We start from the raw sequence: 25846 nt of genomic DNA, 5'->3' as shown, positions 1-25846 counted from the left end.
AGTCAAAAAAGGAGCGTATTTAACATATGTTAGCATTCGCTTCGCAACTAGTCAAGTCTACATACGGTGTTAACCGAATGATTTGATTCGGGTTCACGTCACGTCCACATCGAAGTAATTAGAGACGAATGAATGGGAAGTTATACGAGCGGTACGGCGACTGAATGCATAGGCAGAGGGAATCGGGAGTGCCTCCCCCTCCCCTCCCCATTGGTTCACGGAAAAATCCGTCACGTTTCCCACTTGTGAGAATTTGAGTTCGGCTCCTCCAGGAGGCGAATACGCATAGCCTTGATGGGGGACGAGTGATGATGAGAACACTCAGCCACAGAATTCCCCCCTTTTTACCAACCCCCCCCCCCCCCCTCCGACGTGCCATCTTCCGAATTTTCACCCTGCCATTAGCTTCGGAGTAAGTGACTTCAAGCTAGGTAGGTCAGAGTAGCTCACAGTCAGATTTACAATCCTTGTGAACACTTGTCCATGAGTAACATTTTGCATGCAAGCAGTTTCATTTCAAAATTTACAAATTTTACAACACACTATAATATTCAGTATATTTTTTTAAATTTAATCTTAAGCTCATTAGTCATCATTCTAATTGTTAGATTATGAGATAATTTATAGGTAGAAGCTCCTTCTTTCTAATGTGTTTCTACTCTATCAGCACGCCTTTAGCGACAGAGAAAAGAAAACACAAATTCCAATTTAAAAATATACTCGACCACAAACCAGTTCATTAGGTAAAATAACATCATCGTGGAAGAACTCAGATTTTTATTTCCGCCCAAAATAATTTATTGAAAAACACCATACTTGCACATTATGGTTATTTTGAAATATAGAAGCTTTCGTTCAGGTACATATATCAATTAATTGATTGCGGCAAGATTGTTAGATTAATAAAATTGTTTCAATACGCAAGCCTGTAAAACTCGGTAGGTTACAACAAACGCTTGTTTATGTTCACAAACAAATTTTCAGCCAGCGAGATTTTGTGAGAGAGCTTGTTTTAACGCGAGATAATGATAGGATTTTCAATATTTTGTTTATTTGTTTGTAATATTCTTTCAGTGATAATATTTTTTAAAGTTTGTTATCTAGCCCACCAAACCGGGTAACATACATTTTCAGGATTATAAATTAAGCTAACCTAACCTTAAAAAACCAACCGTTGAAACAATTTCACAGAGCATTAAATAAAGCTAACAAAACCTTTAAAAAAAAAACTTCACATGACTCACCAGTATTTTTTTTTTTCCGTTTTAAGCCTAGTTTAATATTGAGTTATTAAGAACAAGCTATAAGAATAATTCAAAAGTGCAAATTCTTTAAAACGTTAAAACTAAGGCTCTGCGGGATTCCGAAATTCGGGAAATGTTCCAGAATCACTATAGGTTTCTTTTATTTTGGATGGTAAAAGAATTTCTGAATTTTTTTTAAATTTTTAAGTTTATTTGTGTGGAGGATATTTTTATTTTTATTTTCACGACATTCAGTGACATGAATTTAGAAGGGAAAAAACTGATACAGAGAGAGACTGGTTGTTCAGATACATAACTAACACCCGCGTTATTAGTTAGCCGTGTATTACCGGGAAGAGAACCAGTCAAATAGTTAACGTGTCTGCAAAACAGCACACGCACAGCGCAGTTACCGGCCGTTGCTCAGGTTCGTTCAAAACGTGCTGACGTAATGTTTTATAGACCAGGTAGAAAACATTCCGCCACAAACATAAGGATGAAGGACATGCTAAGAGACGTTATTTGGGCAGATAATACACAGCATACAACGAGGCGCGCGGCCCTCCTAGAGCGATACAGCCGCGGGCGAAGGGTGGCAGCACTGGAAATAATCTCCTCACACGGGTTGACGTCGCTAGGAACTTGCGTCTCGTTTACCCGCATGCACGTTAAGAAGACTGCGCCCTAGTTCAGAGCCTTGCACAGGCCACACTACGCCATACGAACCAGCGAAAGTCGCACTTATCGTTCCTCTTCCAATTCTCAGTGGTTTCATAGCAGTCCCCAACTTAAAGAAAGAAGTATGGAATTTTTTTTTAGAATAAAATGTTAAATTGTGTGGTATTAAGTATATTTGCGAATTTCTGAAGAATGGCTTGAGAAAAACATTTATATCTTAAGTATAAAACAATAGGGAAAAAATTAACTTCAACGTGAATTTTCTAAAATCGATTTATTTATAGTCATAAAAGAAGCGTCTTTAACATATTCGCATTCACGTAGCCTTTACACTGGACAAATGCATGAGTATTATTTAACGGAAGATTATTATTAATTTTTATTATTTCACTCTAACTCTTTTATCATTTTACCATAATAAACGTTTGACGTGCATGTTTAACTTTCAGTTTCTTAATCATACGCACACAATTTTTGATTTTCAGTGTAGCAACCAACAAAAGTATGGCTGTGGCTGAAAAGTTCATGTCATTGTGAAGTGAAACTTCGAGCTTTCAAAGCTTTCGAACGACCTTTAATAAAATTGAATAATTTTCTACAAAAATATTGCCTAACCACAAAATGTGCGAATAATTAAATTTTAGTATTCGAGATCAGACAATTTCATGACTTTTTTTTTTAGGCCAGGCTAAAATCCACAAGCCAGTTTACAATCAAGTCATTTTCAGTGCTCATTGGCTGGTGCCACATTTCGCCTTTTCTCCAAGTCACGCGTGATTGGTCAGATGCTTCCCTAGGTGTTTATCATTAGCTTCTAGTCCATGTTGTGTCACATTCAAGTGTGCAAATGTTTGGAGTCTATAATCTATCCAAATAATAAAATATAATTGTTAAGCTTTCTATTGGTTTGTAATCAACTACCAAAATTTAAACTGTTGGTATCGTTAGAGCACCACTGAAGCGCAGGCAAATATCTGCCCTTTGGAACACAGCGGGTTTGCAATAAACATTTAGCACCGCAAATGGCGAGTGCTGTGTGGACAAGAGAAGTAACGATGCGTTTGAATGCAAAATGTGGCGGCCGAAGGAACATCTCGTTACGGGCGCAATTAGAGGTTTTGTACTATTTCCCATCGCAAGCAATGTAATTTTCAACAAGCGCGTTCAAACTGTTCAAACCTGAGCTTGGTCACATTAAAATTTCTTCCTAAAACATTACATTTACTGGCATTTTAAATTATACGAGACACAAACTTATAAATATAAAGCTCTCATTGGGTTTAAGTTTGAGTTACTTAATTATTATTAGATTATATGACATCCAGAAAAGACATTCTTAATATGACAAATGTGATTTCATACAAACTGCGGCGTTCAAATAAATATTCTATTTCCTACCTCATCAACATAGATACCATATGGTTTCCTTGGAATTTGACATGATACGATGATTTAATTTATGATGGATATTACTTTCGAATAAACTGCTTAAAAAGGTTAAGTTATCGTTAGCGGTTCACATTATAAATAAATTCTTTGGGCAGCGGTGGTTGAGTGGTCAAGATCGTTCGCCACCCAAGAAGGTAGACAGGATTCGATTCTCGGCGGGGTCTAATGACCTCATTGCCTACGAGATGTTAAGGCCCCTGCCTACCCGGGCACACGGACGGTGTGCAGAGCTTCAGAAGAAACCACGCAATTTGAAAACTGCCCGAGATATCCTAGTGGGGGGTCTGTTTACGAAAATCATTCAAGAATACGATGATGGCGGATGAGTATTTCGGTTTCCGTATTTACGTAGTTTTTAAACTGCATTTTCAAAAGAGTGAAAATACCTAAAAACGCGTGTTTTCGGAATTATGTTTAGGCATGAAACATCCTGTACAGATTCTTGAAAGCTCTCAAAAAAATGCATTACACCTTTATCTTCATCCCCCCTATATAATGTTATGATTACCTCTTGCCCCATGCACGACGAGAAGACTGCGCGCCAATTGAGAGAGGACGTAGCGCTGGAAGCACCAGAGAGCGTCGCACTTATAACCCGCTACACAACACTAATATACCTATCCATGACTAGACCAGCCCCTTAAAGACCATTTGTTCGTTCATACAGATTGTTCGAAATCTCAGCCACTATATCTCGGAAGGTGATTTCTTAAGGAAATTAAGTTCATTCAAGCCCATTATAACCTGACTCAATAACCCTTGAAAATCCTTTAAGAAAAGGTATTAATGCCAAATATTTTTTAAAAAATCTGGGTATAGTTTTTTCTTCACCGTACCGTATTAACAGACTTTTATAATGCTTCTCCACTATCAAAATGGTAAAGAGGTGGCACCATCTTTACACACACAAAACTTGAACCTTCTGATGTTATTGATAGTTGATGCCATTTTCTAAAGAATCATTATTTGAGATTATAGGAAAGGTCGCAACGTGCGTGGACGACGAGAACATAAAAAAAATTAATATAATGGAAACGACATGACAGAATTTGACTTTTTTTTGTCAACTACAGTAGATATTTTCACTATGGATACCTAAATGTACAGAAATATTCAATATAGTAAATAGTTTTTGAAAATAATTGCAAAGAGTATTTTTTTTTACAAAATAATGGTTTTAAACAAAAAAAATGAAAACTTATTGACTGTAAAGTGATAAAAATCACATAAGGAAAACATTTATAACCAAATCATTGAAAGAAATACATTCAAATGATTTTCCCTTACAATTCCATAATATGTTTTACGAACTAAAAATTAATTTAAAATAAATGTGTTTTCTAATATTTGATTATCATAGAGGTTTTTCTTATCTTATTTTAATAATTTTACAGTCAAAATTATCATTTTTTGTTTATATTTTGGTTCCAGGTCCTTATTTTATTGAAAATCTTTTGTATTTACTTTTTCTAAACTTTACACTGTATTGAATTTTTCTGTACATTAAGGTCTCCATTATGAAAATATCTAGCTGACAAAGCAAACTCCAACGAATTCTGTCACTCCATTCAGATTCTATTATTGTTTTTATATTCTAGTCATTCATGCGTAATGCGACCTCGCCTATCCCATTGAATATATAGTTAAAATAAGTAGGTATTCAACTTTTAAATTAAATCATATTTTAAACTCAACACTGACTGTAGGCCTGATACAAAGTTCTTAGGAGCTATTTTTCACGTTACCAGGGTACACAATCCCTCTAAACAGTGATTCCAGTGACTGTCTTAACCCGGGGTTTCATGGCTCTCAAAGGCAGTGGTAAGGAATACTTATCGTCAAAGTCACCCAACGGTGCTGATACCAGCTTCCCGTATATGGGAGGGTGAAGGGTGGTGGCATGACTGGCTGGTTAACCTAGTACGTTCTAAGACCGCTAGGGGCGTCGATACCCAGCGATTGAAGCGATCGCTGCGACGGAGCTTCCTACTACAACAATTCTTCTGCGAAACCGGCCAGAAAATTTAACCTGGGCTTGCGACTTCTGTACGTTATATATATTCAATGCCTATCCTCTTCATGAACGATACCACCCTTATTGTTTCATCTGCCCAAGACGCATAACGCGTGAAAATCTCCAGTGGCAAACGATGCAACGCCTGGGACATAGAACGCTTTGGTTGACACATTCGCGAGGAACTAATATTCGCGTCGCTAGTCCCTGCGACCCCGACTGAGACCGCGTCAAGCGTGTCGTGTGATCTGCGGTACTGGAGCAAGAACCTCGCCAAATGTTCCAACAAAGGTACCGAAAGTGTGTTCCATTATTAGTTCACAGTGTGTATTTAAATGGGCATTCGTTCTCTCTTTCGCAAAGAACAATTTCTGCCATTAGCATTTTCCTTGTTTTGGAACGCTTTTGTGGCCATATATACACCATAGAGCACAGACGTTTAAGACACGACTTTATAACGCAATTAAAATAATTTTAATACATCTGAAACATTGTATTTTGTAAATGAAAATTTGGAATGTGAATGCTGTAAAACTTTTTTTTGGGTTGTAATTCAAGAGCATCTTTTGCTAATATTCAATTATTATTTTTTACTTCTAAGAAGTAGCACATAATGTAACGGAATTATTTGTTATTTATAGAGGCCGACTTCTACAGTTAGTTTCTCCTGTGAAATAAAAATTGTTTTTTAGCATTGAATTTTATTTACAGGCTGATCACAACTGTAACAATAGTCAATGAACACTATTTTATGGTCATGAAAAAACAACAATAAATAAAATATGAAAAAAAAAAACATTTTTTTTTAACTAACGATGGTGTACAAAATAAGATATTTAATGTTACTAAGCTGGGCAGTATCGATCTGGCAACCGCGGGCGCCATCAACTCCGCACATACTGCAAACTAAGAGTGAGACACTCTATAGTGTGCAGGCAAGAATGGAGAATATCGTGCAGTAAGTATTGCCTACGTCCAGGCGTTGTGTCAGTGGCGAGGAAACGTTGGCATGCCTTAAATATGGAAATGGCGTGTCCTAGACATTTGTAACAAGAGGTTCGTATCACAACTCTCTCCTTGGAACAGTACAAAATAACGATAACATTCGGAAGGACCAAATTATACATGCAATAAGTTAGTGCCACACGTGTTACTTTAACAAAGGGTAGGGAGTATGCTAAAAGAAAATTGGTTGTCTGTCAAGTCGGTTTACGGACGATAGTTTAACGTGACAACGTCATAACAAAACTTTAATGAAATGATTGCATACTTTTATGAATATAATTTAATCATTTTTATTTTAATAATAAAAAAATAAATACTTGAAATTATACTAGTAATCAGATTTTTAAAATGCAAGAATAATTAACCTTTATTGCCGAAATTGTTTTTGTAATAAGCAATGAAACTTTTCACTTCACTTTATAAACAGTAGACGAAACAGTTCACTTGTAGATGACTTGTAATTAATTTTAAAAACTGGCGTTTAGCTATAAAGTATAAATATAATTATGAACAAGTTTGCATATGAATAAACTGTAACCAAATATTTATCATTAATTATATGAATCACCATAATATTTATGTCCATTGTAACATAACCTATTATTACTACACTCGCCAACATATGCTACTTTTTAATAATAAAAGAATAAATACTTGAAATTATAATAGTAATCAGATTAATTTTCTTACGTACATTTGACGTAGAAATTATTTCATATTACACATTTATAAACAAAGTTTTAAGTTTTCACTTCTGTCGGTGCGGCGCACGCGTACAATGAGCGTAACGGGACACAGCGTAACGGAACAATGAGCGCAACGGGACACCGCTTAACGGGACACTTTTTCGTGCGTGCAGCCGGAGTTCATCGATTTATTAGACGTTGTCACGTCAAAAGTTTTTTTTTTTTTGATCGGCTGAAAAACTCCGCAGAATCAGATTCTATATTTAATTTCAGACATTTTCCACTACTTTGCACAATTACCATTTCTAAGTAATTTATCTCGTCTGTCAGTGGCTTGTATGAACTATACCTCGGTTCCCGTAAGGAATCGCCTCCAAAATATTTCGACGAAGTTTTACGAATAAATCGTGGATACTGGTCTGTTTAACGCAACAATTCCAAAGGCAGTGAGTAAAATTTACAAGACAACTTTGATTATGTATCACAAAACTAATTGTTTCTATTTTAATCTATAGCTCCGGTTAAGTTTCAAATTAGGGCAGGTAGGCATTCAAAAATAGCTTTCGCAATATTAAAGCTAAAATTGGAGAAGATAAAATTATTTACCTATTAATTTAATGCAGTTCTCTCTCTACGTGCTTACAGTAGCATTCACGTTGTTGTATTACTCAAATAAAGTTTTAATTCATCGAATAAATTGCAAAGGAATTACACAAATATGTTCTTATAAATCTATGCTAATAATAAATTATTCACGGTAAAAAGGTTATATAAATAGCTTAGATTTATGAAAATGCTATATGAAACGAATATTTACAGTATTTGGAACTCATAAAATGTCTTTAATGTTTTTGTGTTTGTATGGTTGTGTATTTACGTTTGTATCTTTGTATGTTCTGGTGTTGGTTCTGACATAACGTAATATATATTGAATGCATTTCAAACATTTACTTAGTAAAGTTTAATATTTAAAAAAAGTTTATGTTGGTTTTTATTTAAAAAAAATGCCTCCGAAGCTAATCAAGTGAAAGTTCAAATGTTGGGTATGTAGGGTATACATGTAAAAGTTACAAACTTATCTTTATCATTTTTCAAACGGTTTTTGATTTGGTTTTATAACGTAGAAATTCTTTCGAACATACTAAAATGATAGATAAGAAGCTAGGAATTAATTCAACACATAAAAATTCCTACTAGATAATTTCCTTTTTTTTTTTTTTTTTTTTTTTTTTTTGCATTTCCATTCCGAATGTGGTGAAAGAGGCTTTTTTTTCTGTACAAGCTTAACATTGGATTATGATCCAATAAAGTACGAGCTGATAAACTTGGCGTTACAAATATTAACGACAAGATTGTTTTTACTTATTTTCAATTACATCCCTTTGGAAAATTATCGTGAGCTATGTTCATCAATCCACAAATACGGAAGATGATAAATCTCTAATCTACATTCATGAGAAAGATGGCAGTTTTTCGCAACTTTTTAATATATACATTTTTAATGTTAGAAATGAAATGCAAATTTCTAAGTTGGCATATTATACCATTTTACAAAATTCTCTCCCTTATTGTGTGCGAATAACTTTTTTTTATTTATCATGTTAACATTTATCTCCGAATACACTAAAAATTAAAAATTAGAAATTGGTGCATTGTAAATGCTCAAAAAACGAACAGATTTTATAATGAATGAAACTTGACATTTTAAAATTAATCACATACCTTCATTGCAATATTAAAATATAAGTTGCGGCTGTAAGATAGTCTACCAATATAACAGTGTAAATTTTTCTTTGCAATTTTTTTTGTAATAAACAAACTAACTTTTTATCTCAACACGTAAGTATTCTTGTCTACTACATATTTACAAACATAGAGTTGCAGGCTATATATATATATATTCAATCCATAGTAATTAGTCATAAAGTACAATGTTTCACTTGTACATCTTCAGTAAACTATTTTGGTAAAAATAATTCTTAATAATTGACGTATAAGACTTCAAAAACATTTTGCTGTCCATCACACAATTATAAATCCTTTAGAGTTGTATAGATTTCACAATGAGTTTCATAGTAAAGGAGTTCATGAATCCCAAGAAGATTGTTTTTGCTCTTGAACTACAATTTGATTACAAAATTCAATTTACTATGAATAGTCGTTTCACTCCACAATTTGTTTTCATTTTCAGGTTTGGAATATTTTTCTTATTATTGAGAAATCTTTCTAGGTGTTAGAACTACCCGTTTTAGCTGCTCATATGTCAACAAATTATTAATACTTTACTATTGTAAACATTTTATTGTCTTACGTAACTTCATTTTTACTTCGACCATAATGGGTGTGCTTTCGTAAATAGATACACCTGGATATTGGTTCGATTATGATTTCTATATCATTACTGACAAGAATACTGGGCTATAATTTTTTATTTAATCTAATTTGCAAATTTCTATAAATTAACTTGAATATTATTTTATGAATTATAGTTTACGTTTGCTAGCCATCGTCAGCAACTTTCCAGAAAAAACTTTGAAAGTGATTGCTACATTATTTCAGATTATTTTTAACGTTTACATTCCAAAATACATCTCATCCCCAATAAAAAACTATCATACTTATTCCAAACTATATTTCCTAAAAACATCAATGAAATTATTTTGATGCTATTGTTTAGTTAAATCATAGTTAAATAATACTTTGTGTTCATTTTTCCTGTTCAACAACAATCCCATGCAAAATATATCGTAAATAGTGGTGGGTTTATTTAAGTATGAAACACAATTTTTGTTACCTTGTAACACAACTCCTATAACCTTTATAATACCAGGTAATTGGTTTGATTTTTAGCTGTAGTAATTTTATGAATACAACACATGAATTTCAGACTTATATGTATGTATGTATGAAAGGAGAAAAACAGGTTTTCCAAGAATTTTATGAATTTTGTTCAATTTAATTCTGGTTCGCTAGTGCTTTAAAAATATGATTCCTGTTCTATTATATAGAAGGTGCAGTAATATTAAAAGTCACAACGTGGTGTTCTTATAAATAAATTTAGTAATTTCTAAGTTGTTTACTTTTTATACAACTAGAAAAATGTATTATTTTGTTAGCAAATTAAAATTAAAAATTTGTAATGTCAAGCCCTTTTTTAATATTTGTTAATAAAATTTCCGTAATATTTTGGCATGCGTATCTCAGCAAACATCCCAAATCTAAAAAAAAAGATGGGTAACAACTGAGAAAAATAATTTTTTAATTAACTTATTTTTTTATGTTTAACGAGTTATTACTTTTCTTTAAATTTTGGGTTATTTTTTATTGCCTAACGATCCATGCCCAATTACTACTCGGTGAAAACCTTTCTTAGACTGCAAATAAAATCAATATTTGCTTAGTGATTTTCTTTGCCGTGAGTAGGCGATGGGCACCCAATCTGCAAGTAACCCCGCTTCCCTCGTTCCTAGTTCATCCGCGCCGTAACAAAACCACGAGAGCTCGTTAGGCCAGCGCCGTGTGCACACAACGCCAGCTGAACCTTTCCCGCCGGCGCAAACAACAAAAACACCGAGGATTTTCATCGCTGTTTGTTTCCCATTAGCACTCCGGCCATATTTCCTCCAATTAGGCGGAGCTGCGCAGTGCCTCATTGCCTTCATTGGGGGGAAAAATACCGCGCCGCAGGACCAACAACACCACATTAGCTCGGTTCACTTCTTCCTGCCTTCCAACTGGTCATTAGGCGCGCGCGCGCCCTCAGGAGTGTACACGCTGCACAGCAGTGCGCGGAGAAACTTGACCGTGTACAGCAGTGGGCGTGGAAACTGGCCATGCACGGCAAATCATTATTTTATCAACACGAGATTCTGAATCAGTATTTCTCGTACCGAAGTCGGTTGTCAATTGTTTTGCCACGGAGGTCGGCTAGAGTTTAGAACTGTTTTTATCAAAAACTGCTTGAAAAAAAGTAGCAAATTTAGTTTTTCTGGGTATTTTGGCTGTGTTAAGAATTTTTTTTACTAAAATAGTTTAGTAAAGCATGTCATGCAGTAATTTTATTACATTTATTATTGTATTTAACAGTGAGCTATACTAAAAAATTTTAAACTCATCAAAGTAAGATAAAATAGGTCCAACAGTGTTTTTCTGTACGAAACTAAACATACCAACGACAGCAGTCAAAACTTTATTTAAGTTTTGCGAACGCTCTAGCGGTTCTGTGCCAGTTTTAAGTTTTAAACATAACAGTTAAACGCTTAAACCTTTTTTTCAAAATGCTAGTTTTTAAGTATTTTTAGTAAACATAACTACTATATTATTATATATTGAATCCGTTTATTCTGTAAAATATTTAAGATAGCTAAGGAATCACTGATTTAAGATGATGATTATGATTACTTACTTGAGATGAAAAGCAGACATGTTCTCATTCTCTCAGAATTCCAAACAACTTTCTTTTTCAAAGGAAAACCAATAAAATATAGTTTACCGATTTTTTTTTTAAATAAATATTGCGTGATAAAAAGCCATATTATAATACTCCCATGAACACAAAAGTCTCTAATGCGTTTTTTGCTTATTAAAAAATAATCGTGTCGTCTTATGAAATCAAATAAAAAAGGTATCTGGTGATCAATCTCTATGTTAACTGCAAACATACACTTATGAGTAATTATTTAACTGTTATTAAAGTTTAAATAAACACTTATTTAACGTCAACTCTCTGATTATATATATTAAAAAAAGATTTTTTTTTTAAAAAATCTGACTTCGGACAAGATGTATATTACCAACTGCTTGACAAAAATTTTACACTAGAGCATCAATTACTTTAACGATTTTTTTACAAGCGTTAGTATTTTTAGTTATGTAAATTTACATATACGAATCTACGATAGCATGTTTTATAATACCAGTCGATAAAAACATGGGATGAACTGATAATTTATAATACACATATGTATGTTCTATTAAAATTTAAAAAATCAAAATGTGCTACCGAATTTTCATTTACTACGAATAAATATAGTGTGCTGTCTTACAATTTTCCTTGCTACTGCAGAACAATTGATTTTTTTATCGTTGAGTGAAAACGTGTGGAGTAATTTTAAATTATGAAACTCCTGTGTGAAGATTTCCGCTCATCCGAAAATCTGGATGTGATTAGTTTTTTTTTTTTATCGAAACTGCGAGTTGTGGAAGGGGAAAAAAACTAACCGGTTTAGGAAGGCTGTCGCGAAATGCGTGAAGCACACAGAATGGAAATCCCGCTCGCGAAGAGAGAGACCTGTCGAAAGCAGCAGGCCTCATTCAATTACCTCACATCACACCCACCGGCCTCCCCTCCTCTTCCCCTCGCCACTGAGGTCCCGCTACACTAATTTAAACCCTCCCTTGCGCAACCGCCTCCTCTGCAGACGTATGTGTGTGTGCGTGTGTGTGTGGCGACACCCGCCAGGCGAACACGTCGGGAGAGCGGGAGAAGGATGAGAAATTGTTTACGCACGGAGGAGAGAGAGAGAGAGAGAGAGGAAGAGAGAGAGAGAGGAAGAGACGAGTGACAACACAAAAAAAAAACCCTGCTTGAGCCGTTCGCGCCGTCGCGAAAACGTTGTCAGTAGCAATTTGCCGGTCCTATCCGGCGCGCAGCGGGAGGCTTTGTCGTTCAATCAGCCCTTGTCGGCGGGGGGGGGGGGGGGCGCCTCTCGGGGGTGGGGGAGGGGCGGGGCCTGCCCAGCGCACGACCGCCGCACTGCCCAGCGGCCGCGCTGGCAAGCTGCGCGGGTGGGATCTGGCCTTAACGCGGTGCGGTGGTATCCTCACTTATTTTTCTTCCGTCATTTCGTGTTTCGGATCATCATTTTTAAAATAAAACCATGATACAACTATCGTTGAATGTTTATAAAATGCTTTATTAAATTTTTTTTAGAAACTTTAATGCCAATTTTATGTCAACCCTAGCATGAACTAAGAGCATTTAATCGTGTTGCATACAGTTTAAAATTTTTCGTTTGTAGACGTTTACGTGTATTTCTTAATTTTTTATTGTAATTAATAAATAAAAAACGTTGGTTTTCTCACAATCCTACAAACCTAATTCTTTTAGGATTTTGGGAAATCCAAATTGTTATTCACACAAACTATTGATTTAGTACTGTATACAGCACGATTGCATGCCCTTAGTTCATGTTAGCGTTGACTTAAAATTGACTTATAAGTTTTTTTTTGTTTTTACTTTTTCAAAATACGAATTTATTTTATGCACTTACCTTATAAACAGTTAAAAATTGTTATATTATGAATTTATTTCAAATAAGGAGCAAAAACATTAAAAATATGGAAGCAAATAAGTTAGGCTACTACCCCCTTAATGCTCGCTTTCGCAGGCATTGTTGGTTATTTCATAGTGTGCTACTCCTTTATTTTTACACATTTTTGACGTATTGTTACCTCCAGTTTTGATGTGGATACGTATTATAAATCGGGTTGCCAGTTTCAAAAGTAGAGTTTAACGAAGATGGGATCAATTTTGAAACGTTATAAAACATAAACCGCCCACAGTATATTTACAGGCCACTACAAGTATAGGTAGGCAAATTGATCGAACGTTCGATTCCGGGTGACTCATTTACGTATTTTCAGAGCAGACATTGTACACACGCGTTAACCAATTTGAATCAAACAGAATTAATTTCGTGCATAAATTAATGACTATTTTAACTACGTTTGAAAAGTTCGAAGGGGAAAAAAAAAGTTTACGATATAACAACTGTGAGACGAAATTACGTAGAAAAGTGCGAAAAAAATTACAATGGCTTGGCATATGGCGTATTTGTACAATTTGAACAGCAAGAGACCACGGTCAGAGGAAAGAACAGCTGGTGGCGACTCCAGGCAGGCGACACTCAGCACTGTCGAGCGAACCAGACTGCCGGAAGAGGGAGAAACTAAGATGGCGGACGTCACCCGGTGCAGGCATCACCGACAGTGACACGAGCTCCAGCGACAAGCCCACGGACATCGATGTCTCCTGATTTTTTTGAACTTCCCGTCTACACGACCTATTCACGTTGTAAACTCAATTTTATAACAACCACATGTTTCGTGTTGGTTATAAAATGTTATTCGACTAAACAATACACAAACGCTTAGTGTTCTATTAAAAAAATTGGTTTGTCTGTAAAGTCGGTTTACGGACGATAGTTTAACGTGACGTCATAACAAAACATTGATGAAATGATTGCATACTTTTATGAATAAAATTACATCATTCTTATTTTAATAATGAAAGAATAAATACTTGAATTTATACTAGTAATCAGATTTTTAAAATGCAAGAATAATTAACCTTTATTTCCGAAATTGTTGTTGTAATAAGCAATGAACCACATTAACTTTTCACTTCACTTTATAAACTGTCGACGAAACAGTTCACATGTACATGACTTGTAATTAATTTTAAAAAAACTGGCGTTTAGCTATAAAGTTTAAATATAATCATGAACAAGTTTTCATATAAATAAACTGTAATCAAATATCTATCATCAATTATACGAATCACCATAAATTTTTAGTCAATTGTAACATAACCTATTATTACTGCACTCGCCGACAGCGTAACGGAACACAGCTTAACGGAACAATGAGCGTAACGGGACACAGCGTAACGGGACAATGTGCGTAACGGGACACTTTTTCGTGCTTGCAGCCAGTGTTCATCGATTTATTAGACTTTGTCACGTCAAAAATCAAATTCTACTCCAACTTCAAACGCGTTTATTAGTCTTGGGTAGTACTACTAGACCATTGGGTCGCACAGTTGAACCTGTCGGCTGACGACTCAAGTACCGACTCGGTTGCCGCGCCTGGTTGTTTGTGCTCGTGATCGGACACGCGGTCCTCGTCGTGTGTGGGCGAGTGGTGCCGGGTTCTTCAGGAGCCTTCCAGGGGGTCGATAGAGGGGGGGGGGGCGACGTCTCCCCGCTGTCCCCTCGACGAAGCGCTAACAAGGAGTGTCTTTTCATCCAGAGAGGAACGGGAAAACTGCCAGTTTCCGGAGTCCTCGAGGAACTTCAACGCCGCCCCCTCGCGGGGGTAGACACGTAAATAAAAATAAAAAAATACGGCCCCTTCTTCTTCGCTCGCATATCTGGCCAGTTCTGGAGGACTGCGAGGTGAACAAACCTCGCGACCACCTTCCCGACTGTGCGACGCCTCTCAGGCGACAAACACCGTAAGCTAACAAAGAAAACAATATATCGCGACCCTGTACAACACACAACTGTGGTTAATTTTTTTCGCATGTATGAAATACGTAGTTTTTTTTACTCGAGGTAATACTGAGTATTTCTTACGGAAATTAGACGCATAATTTTATATTTTAATTAATGTCGCATCCAACATTTTTTTTTTTTCAAAACATGGAAAGGATTATTGAATATTCAATAATTGGACCTTTGTTTTTGTCGTATCGTGCTTATTATGTGCGCAGTTAATACTACTGGGGAAAGCTATTCGGGGTTATTAGTATAGTTAAAGTTATTTGTAAACCGTTCCCTGAACAGCTTTCCATTATTAACTGCGCACATTAATAAGCGTATTAAACAAAATGAAGTTAATTTTTTGAATATTTGATTATATTTCCCACTGTTTAAAAAAAGTCTTGAATGAAACGTCAATTAAAACTTAAAATTATTCGCAAATTTTCGAAAAGCGTATCTGATGTAGGTGCAAACAAAACCATAGCCACGTGTTGTACAAAGTTTCAATATTATTATTGTCGTGTTACAAACTATTTTTTGGCAAATGGTTTTCAAAGGAATATTTTATAAAAGTACAGGATTTTTTTTTAGTGTAGGTAGAGGAACCAAAATACACCATTACATTTCATAGGCTAGTGCACGATTTAGCACAATACCTGCAATATATAGTGGCTGGCTTCTACAAAAAGTTTTCTTTGTGAGGTCATTAGCGTTAAGAATTGAATTCATTTCCGGAAATGACTACAACTGTAACAATACTGTCAACAGACACCATGCAAATGTATATTACAATATCGAATTAATGTGTTATCACTGCCTTAACGAAGGCATATATTCCATATCAACAGTTAAAAATAATGGTACGGCATAAAAAAACAAGTTGGCGTCTTTCGGTCTCCATATTTCCCACTTAAATCTTGTACCACTTTTTATGAGCGAGTTTCAACTCATTAAGTGTTTAAAATATTTGTTTGCGTCAAATTGCTACTGAACTTTAGATAATTCTAATCTAAATCTACTACACTAAACCCCGGTTATGGACCTGATTTTCGACAAAGAACTTTATTAAAATACTGCCCATATGTTAAAATTCATTCAAAAGTAAAAACTATGAAGTTTTCCTTTGGCTTTGACAAACTTTTATTCGCGTCATTCGCCACATATTACTGTGGTGACACATTTCTGTACAATGCGGCTTCTGTACCATTCACCAAATCACTCCTACCGAATGCCGTATACCAAGAACTATGAGGTTGCACATCAATAATAACATATTCAACCACGCAATATTACGTGTTGAAATAAGACGCCATTGGAATCGATCAATCGCTCACTCCGGGTGCAGTCGGGAGGGACCCGTCCTCAGCCACCCCTGCGGTGGGCTGGACTGCAACCCTCATGACACCACTGCCTAGCCTCTAGCCGCCCAATCAGGAGACGCCTAGGGAGTGCAGCTCCGAGCATACGGAAACTTCTAAGTCTGCAGTGAGCACGTATTGACTCGGTGCTCGTCAATTAAGTCACTCCAGCAGTGGGTGTATGAACATACCTAATAAATAAAAAAATATCAAATAAAGCAATATTATTTGTATTAAAATGAATGGTATTTGTAACCAGCAGCTATATATATATATATATATTTTTTTGTTTTAAAAAAAAAAATGCCCGTTTCGTACATTTAAAACCATATAAGTGCGTTACCACCTAGGCCGCTGTCCTGTTGGCCAGAGTAAAACTCAACTGGAATATACACGCGGCACCTCGTTTGTGTGTGTGTATGTGTGTGTGTATATATATATATATATATATATATATATATATATATATATATATATATACTCTCTCTCTTTTTCAGTTAAAATCAACAATACTTAAATTCCGAATATTATTTTAAAAACTTCTAATGACACATCCTCACAAAAGTTTACATTCTGTTTATTTTTTTCAGAAACTACAATACTTGCGTCTAGAAACCAAACAACTACATATTTGTTTAAATATATCCAGCCAACAAGCACACATGTAAATTTATCTGACATTTAACGATTTCAGGTATACAAACATGCTATTTAATCTTACGTCACGCTTACGGAATAAATCATTGTCTTGTTCGTTTAGAATATCATTAAAGAGGTTTCTTTACGGTTTAGAAAATAAAACTTAATTTTTTTTAGATGAAGCGGGATAAAAAAACGCATGTAGTTTTGTTATCTATTGTGATATTACGTTGTTAATCAATGCTTGAGCACATGAATATTTATAGCTGGTGTTCATATTTCCTGGACGGCCTTTTGAAGAGTGTGAACCCAGCCAACGGGCCAAAGTCGAGTGTGAAATTGTGTGAAGTATTTAAGATGGGTTGAAATAGAAAGGGAACGCGCCTTCCTTTACGGACGAGCAGGCCGATATTTTATTATTATTAATATTGTTATTCCACTCGTCGCTACCCTGCTGCCTCGTTTCTTTTCCCGGGGAATTCCACCAATCATTCTTCTGCCGCCGCCCTGGCAGCCCTTGGGCCTTCGCCCCAATCATCGCGCGGGCTGCCGACACATTGTAATTTCTTTCGTCGGGACGGGCGCTCGTTATCCTATCATCCCTGGCGGACCCGCGCCGAGCAATTACGTCACAGCCAAACTGGCCAATCATCGCTCCTGACGGGCCCCCCCCCCCCCCTCTCTCACTTCACCCACCCTCCAGCGTCAAGAAAACTGAACGTCAACTCTTGACGACGGGGAAGCTGAAATGTGGAAATATTCCCCTTTGTAATAAGTTCTGTTCTTTTTTTTTTTTTTCTTTCTTCTTTAACATCATTCTTTTGTGCAGCTGGTTGGAAATGACGTCAGCATGGCACGTTCACCAGAAAATTAAAAATTTATACGACTTCTTTAGAGAATTCATTTATTTATTTTTTGTGTGCTTTGAATCCCTACTACCCTTGTGTAAACTTGTGAACGACTTTTGGTAACTAAATTTGTGCACAGAGCCCTAGAACAGTGTAACAAAAATATGTTTGTTTATTATTATGAGATTTTGCCAATGTTTTGATGTTTATAAATTTATTAGTATAATAGGAATATAACTTAATATGATTATAGGATAATAAAAAAGGTTTCAATAATCAGTACTATAAACAGATCGTTTAAGATTCAGATTGCAATGCAATAATATTTCATTTCAATACGTTTTCTTCACTTATATAGAAATTACGATTATATTTCACTTAAAGAAAATAAACATAACAATGTTTATATTTTCTGTCAAGTTATCAAATCAACGGTAGTAAATAATTTTAATGGATATAACGAAGTGATTGAAAAAGAATAAAAAATATTCTCATTATAAAGTTTGTGGTGAAGGTATTTACATATCCAGCTTGAGTGTTTTCCAAAATGGTACAAATAATTTTAATTCAATACAAATTTGTTTAATGAATACTTTAGTTAGCGTTTTTTTAGTTATGTATTAAATTATAAAAAAGGTTAAACGCAAACAAATCGTTTACTTTATGTTTGGTGAAAATTGTATGTCCATATTAAAAAGTTCTGAATCATAATAAAGTAAATGTTGACCAAATGTTGTTCATTGGTGCGCCACTAACAAGTATATACAAAAGAGAATTTTGTTAAATGTTATCAATTATTTAAAATAATATTAGTTATTATTTATTCTACTCGGTACAAATAAATTAAAAATTTCCCCATTCGTTTACATTGATTATAAAGTTCACTAACATATTTCGAAATTTTGATTCCAAGAAATTAAACTTCTTTTTTTTTAGAACTTGAACAAAAATATTTAAAATAGACAATCATATTGTAGCGATTTGCCGGGTTAGTAAAAGGATAGCCCAATTAATAGATTTCACTACACACACAGTTTTATTGATGGTCACTACTTATGTCACTTACAATCATCTAATCTTATAAAATAGCCAAATAATCAATTGCACTTAAAAATGTTGCTTCATCAGTCACTCGTTTCTTACAATCCACACACCTCGCTGGGCCGCACCTCTGGCGCAACTCTCGCCGTAGCACCCCTCGTGGATCTCAGCCGCCGGACTCTGTCGCCGCACTCCGCCGCCGCCGACGCACTTGCCTTCGCCGAGATCCCAATCGACGCCTCGCTCGGAACTTCGCTTGGAACTCCGCCACGTCCAAGACACTATAACCCGGAACTGAAATATTCGCCCTGGAACCTTCGTCCAGGGACTTCGCCGCTCTATCGCCCTGGAAGCTCCGCCGCGGGAAGGCTCCCGCCTCAACTCTCTCTCTCTGAACTCTCCTGCTGAAGCCGACGTCCTCTTTTTATACATCAGCCGCCATTTCTGGAACTCACGAGCGCGGCTGGGGCCAGTCGCGTCATTCCGCGCCGACCCGACGGCAGAAATCTCTCGAAACACGTGTCAGCGGCTCGCGTAACTCCGCAGCTGTCAGGTTTCGGATGTCAAACTAACAGCGCCGCGCGGGGAGCTGAGGGCTGGAGGGAGGGGAAACGGCGACCCAGGTGCGCACTGCACATCTCATGTTACGGCGGCATGTGATGTCAGCCCAGCTAGCTCTGCACCTGCGCGTGACGTGGCCTTGCTCACGTTCGTAACACTATCAACAGATTACTGAATAAATAAAAATAACACCAGCTTTTATATCTTCGTGAAACTCTTTTTAGTATATTGTTTGTTCGTTTGTATTTTATTGAAAATATATTTTTAAAATATACTTTATATTGCTATGATTTTTTTTGTTACTTCTTAGTATGAACAGTAAAAATTACCACGTGCCAATAGACTAAAATCACATTGAAACAAAATTGCTCATGTATTTATTGTTATTCCCGAAGCATTGAATGTTTTTTGTGAAATTTATTGATTCGACAATTAAAAAAAAATATAATTAACTATTTTATGAGTAAAACTTATAAGTATTTTGAATTGTTTTAAATTATAAGCGGAGAAATTTTAATGAAATAGTTGGGAAATCATTTTTATAGTTACATTGTGGTGAGTAAAAAAAACTTACGGAAACGTGAGACCTATAAGCCACCAGTCGGCATATCCTTTACCTTCTTTCTGAGTATTGTTATTATAATTATCTTTATTCGTGGCAGCAGAAAGAGGGAGCAGTATCATTATGTTCTTGTAGGACCTTCTCGTTGCTTTTTTTGTGGGTTGTTAGCTGACGAGTCCTGACAAGCCAACTCCCTCACCTAAACATCGCCCGCCGTACAATGGGAAGTATTTTTATGACGAGTCACCTTCGCTGCTGGTCGAGCCACTGGGAGCACAAAAACTCTGTTCCCAGTTCCCAATCATTAAAAAAATCTTTTGTGAAAACTGTCACTGCACAATACTGCATATATTGGGGTGAAGGTGAACATTGTTTTATGCATCTCACAACTATAGTTCTTTTATAATCACTTTTAAGTGTTTTAATACAACATGAACTATTTATTTTATTCACAATCACAAAATTATTTTTCTATAAAAGTAATTGGGTTTGTTTGGAAACCAAATTTTATTCACATGTGGTATGTATACAACCGTAGTGACGTTTCGAAGCTACTGAAAAAGAGGAAATATAAATGTTTGTAAGTCAAGTAAGCTGAATTCTCATTATCTTCGTAGTTAAGTCAGAGAAAACCCGTAATGCAGTCGCCCGATAGAACAAAATCTAGTGTCTAAGCCCAGAACGCATGTGTGTAGATCTAGGGAGGGGGGAGGCAAGCAATCAAAGGGGGCCCGGGCCCCCTGGAATTAAGAAGCCTCTTACTGTAGGGGACCCTCTGGCCCACTTGCTCTTGCGAAATTTTGACTATGAAAAAAGGTTGTAAAACATATCAATGTCAAAACTATAATTTATGGAAAACTCCCTCCATATATTAATTTTTGGTTGTGCTTATTTCATGCATATAGGTCAAAATAAGGTCAGTATATAACATATGTACAAGCTCCGTATCCAGAGTTGACGTATTGGTTGTGACCTCGACGTAAAACCCTAGGCCCACAGCCTCTCTCCCGCCCTTGCAAATTCCTCCTACCCCCCCCCCCCCCCCAAACCAAACACTTGCGAAACCTAAATCATTGAGCCACTGCCAGCCCATATTATTAGGAACTTTTATGCTACTGTCTGCAATGCAGCAAGACTGCGTATGTTTGGTTGCAATGCAGATGAATTGACGACGGGCGCAAACTCTTTCCAAAATAAGCTTCTAATAAAACTATTAAATATTTTTGAACTATTCACTATGTTAGATTTAGGACTGAACAATAGAATACTTTACTCTTCCTTTTTAGTGCTGTAACGAAGTAAAGGCTAGAAGAGCTAATGAATTATTTAATAAAAATAAATAAACATAGTTTTAACTTTGTATGCTTACATGTTTTATTCCACGTTCGCAACAACCTCTGCTGACACTTCATAAGCAGCTGAGAAAAACTTCTAGTAACGGTCGAAGCATTCCGCCCGTACACTCTAAAATGTAAATCATTTGCGATCACCGCACGCCTAATCGCTTTGAAAACAAAAGAACCTGATATTCACTGCCCCGAGTCAGACGGCCGGGTAATCTGCAGTTTTCGTATTTCCCCCTCCCCCCTTTTTCTTTTATAAAAGTAAACTGTAGGTTCGATGTTTTTATCAGTCTTGGTGATCGTAACTTCAATGAAAGGTTGGTTTGGTTGGTTGAGCGACTTACTCTAAAATCGAGCGTTACCGAGTTTAGGATGTTAAACATCTCTGGCGAGAAATGAAAGACTCGCTTACATATTTTTTTCTTCCGACCAATCGCACGAGCTAGCGGACGAACTTCGGATGTATTCGGGACTGATTCGAGGGTCGTTGGAACATACAGCTTCCCTAATAGGCATGTAATACTCCGATCCGAGGTGGCCTCTACAGGGTGGCACTGTGGTGTGGCGTGTGTATCCAGCATAGAAAAATACTGCCCAACAGTGCGTGCTCCCAAAAGCAAAAACAAAAAAAAAAATATGCGAAACGGACTGGCCCCTGGATAAGTAAATGGCCTGTGCGCGGTAGCACTCAGCACTCAAGGTTGATTATATAATAAACGATTTAGCAGAGAATGTAATAATTTCATATAATAGTCTAAAGCATGTACGCCTCCTTCCAAACCGATAAGATGGCCTCTGCAAGGTGAAAACATGTATTAATGAAGTGCCTAGTTTGTATGTTTGTTTGTCTCCTCCTTCTTTAGTTTTATCTTTGAATATATATACTGTATAGAAGTCGCGAGTGGATAGGATTTACTCTACGTTTTTCAGAAGCGTATGATGAGCAGCTTGGGAACTTCACCGCTGCAGTGCGCTGCCGTAACGCCCTGTATCGTCTTAGTTGTTATTTACACAATAGAGCGCAGCACTGTCGCCGGCTGTCATTCCCCGCACCCCCACCTATCATTCACTGCAGCTCAATGTCGCTCAACGGGAGGGGGAAGGGGTGTTTGAAGAGTTCGACACTTGTCCGCTAGGGACCACCACAAGTCGATGCCCTAGAGATGATGGCGATTGCGGCGGTGAATTAACCAACTACTTCAAAACCGTATTAGAAATTTTAACCTGGGCTGGCGACTTCTATACAGTATATATATTCAAAGGTTTTATGTGCTGCTGGAAGCCAAGGGGGGGGGGGGAGGGATAGACGGTGTTGAGTGCAGCCACTCACCACAAGTGGCGTTTTCGTCTCTGGTTATCTCAATCCAAATGCGATTGAAATTCGAGAAGGAACCTAGCGTCCAATCTCCCAACCACCCGCATGGTAGACTCTTTTATACTCTGACCCGACTCTTCGTCTGTATTCTCCTACACAACTAATGCATGCCCTTGCATCCCGCAGGTTTTACCTGGGTCCAACTCAGCATAGTTTTACCTTTGAATATATATACTGTATAGAATTCGCGAGTGGATAGGATTTACTCTACGTCTTTCAGAAGCGTATGATGAGCAGCTTGGGAACTTCACCGCTGCAGTGCGCTGCCGTAACGTCCTGTATCGTCTTAGTTGTTATTTACACGTTAGAGCGCAGCGCTGTCGCCCGCTGTCATTCCCCGCACCCCTCTTCCATCATTCACTGCAGCTCAACGTCGTTCAACAGGAGGGGGAAGGGGTGTTTGAAGAGTTCGACACTTATCCGCTAGGGACCACCACAAGTCGATGCCCTAGAGATGGTGGCGATTGCGGCGGTGAATTAACCAACTACCTCAAAACCGTATTAGAAATTTTAACCTGGGCTGGCGACTTCTATACAGTATATATATTCAAAGGTTTTACGCTAGTTTTAATGTAGGGGAGTTAGTCATGGCGCTAATTGCTATCAGGGCTGCCCAATCCCTGGACAAAGCACACGATGTATGAGACTCTCTCCTTGCACGACTAGACGTATAGGCTTCGGCCTGAGACGCACTTAGGTCCCTCCCTAGCCCGGACCCTTCCTACAGATACACCTTTTTTTTAGTTGGGGTAAGTAAAATAAATATATTGTCATCAGAACTGAACAAGTATGTAAAATTTCAGCTCTAGTTCAAGCGGAAGTGGTTCGAAAATAACTTGCAAGATTTTAAATAAACAGACAAACAAACAAACTTGTGAAGTTAAATAAAAGGTTGTAAAATCAAGCTCTCCTTGGAACACGGCCTGAGAGTGTGTATGTTTTTGTGTGGTGTGTTGGCCGTTTCCCACAAGCCCAACTATTAGCCCAGTCATATTAGGTAAAAAGGGGTCAACCTCGGAATGAAAGATAATAAGCTGTAAACTGGCATAAACCTTTGTTTTGTCGTTCTAAATGTTGTCTCAAAAGTCACAAATGTTATCGTGTCCGCGTCTTAAGATAGTGAGGGTCAAAGGTCATAAAATCGGTTTTTCGCGAATATCTCGCTTTCTACTGCTTAAATAAGATTTGCACCCATTATAAAAGTTGTATAGTATAAAAGTCTCTACAACTTTTGTTTGAACTGTTTTTTCATACGATCAACCGTTTTTGCGGTATACCGCGAAGAGTTACGGTTATCAGTACGTTGTATAAAGTTAATTATTTACTAAAAAATTATAATTATTATTCAATGCCCATTATTTATGCACTAATTATTAATTATTTATACATTATTTATTTATTAATTATTAATTATTTATATTTGTATTTAATTAAAATAAGTGACTTAGTTATTTATATTTAACTATTTAACTATAGCATATTAATTCTGGAATGTATATTTTAGTTATATTTTAAGTTAAAACGACATTATATACGTTTTCTTTAAAACGTGTAAATTTTTTAATACTTATATACCTGGAAATACTTGTCCCTACCCTATGACCTTTTCTATTTATAGCCGGGACAGATGTTCTATTGTATTCAAGGCCACTTTCTCTTTTAAGGGACCACTTTGTATTAGTCAAGATTATTCGTTAGTTTGAAATTGTATCTTCGCAACGACGGACCTACGGTTTTAAGAGCTATGGCTGATTTGTGTTTTATATGTGATAAGTCACTTTCAGAAGGTGTTTCTGTGAATGTCGTACGTGGCCATATATGACTGTACGCGGCGCACTCTTCGCGGTCTACCGCAAAAACGGTTGATCGTATGAAAACAAGGTTCAAACAAACGTTGTAGAGAAGTTTATACTCTATAACGTTTATAATAGGTGCAAATCTCATTTAAGCAATAGAAAGCGAGATATTCGCGAAAACCCGATTTTTATGACCTTTGACCTTCAATATCTTAAGACGCGGACACGATAACATTTTTGACTTTTGAGACAACATTAAGAACGACAAAACAAAGGTTTATACCAATTTTCAGCTTATTGTATTTCATTCCGAGGTGAAACCCCTAATATGACTGGGCTATATGGCCTCGCATCCACGCTGTCTCCATCAGCAGTGGAAACACGCGAGAAAAAAAAAACGTTTTTCAAACGGTTGTAAAATCTCTATTAAGGCTCGGTCTCGCAAGCCAAATTGATTACGGCCTTTATTTTTTGTCATTACTATTAACTACGAAATTTTTCCGTAAGTTTTGATGTGTTGTGGAGGAATACTCACATATAACTTAATTGTACTGTGCTGCACCCACTGACGCGAAGCAAAGCGAGGAGAAGAGGCGTGATTTTTTTCCGCGGGTATTAGTTCCGTGTTGTCAAATGCGTGTGTGTCCACGGCAGACGTGGAGAGCAGCAAGCGCCGCGACGCGGCCTCCTCGGCTCCCTTCGGCCACTTCCGGGGCTGTTCGGCTCTTGGCTGCGACACAATGCACCCCACGTGCTGACTGGCGGCGGAGTGAGTGGTCAGTGCAACCACTCACCACCAGGGGCGCTTGCGTCCCTGGTCACTAAATCCAGTGCTGGAAAATTAGTAAAGCGGACCACGAGTCCAAGTGCCCAACCGCCGCATGGTAGACTCTTTTCTACTCTGTCCAACACTTCATCCAGACCATCCTCTGTCTCCTGTAAATTCCTACACGTAATGCATGCCAATTTGCATCCCGCATGAA

General features: G+C 36.9%; 1 protein-coding gene across 1 annotated transcript in view; it reads left to right on the top strand.

The window, feature by feature from the left end:
* LOC134533427 (homeobox protein unc-4-like) overlaps positions 1 to 25621 on the top strand; it is a 46111-nt gene extending 20490 nt beyond the window's left edge. The window contains exons 3-4 of the mRNA XM_063370949.1: positions 20518 to 20635; positions 25518 to 25621. Of these exons, the coding sequence (XP_063227019.1) occupies positions 20518 to 20635; positions 25518 to 25621 (222 nt within the window). The remainder of the gene's footprint in view (positions 1 to 20517; positions 20636 to 25517) is intronic.
* The last annotated feature ends 225 nt before the right edge of the window (positions 25622 to 25846 follow it).

This window comes from Bacillus rossius, chromosome 6, assembly GCF_032445375.1.
Source record: "Bacillus rossius redtenbacheri isolate Brsri chromosome 6, Brsri_v3, whole genome shotgun sequence".
NCBI lineage: Eukaryota > Metazoa > Arthropoda > Insecta > Phasmatodea > Bacillidae > Bacillus > Bacillus rossius.
Note: the sequence above shows the minus strand (reverse complement) of the source record. Positions and strands in the feature narration are given on the sequence as shown.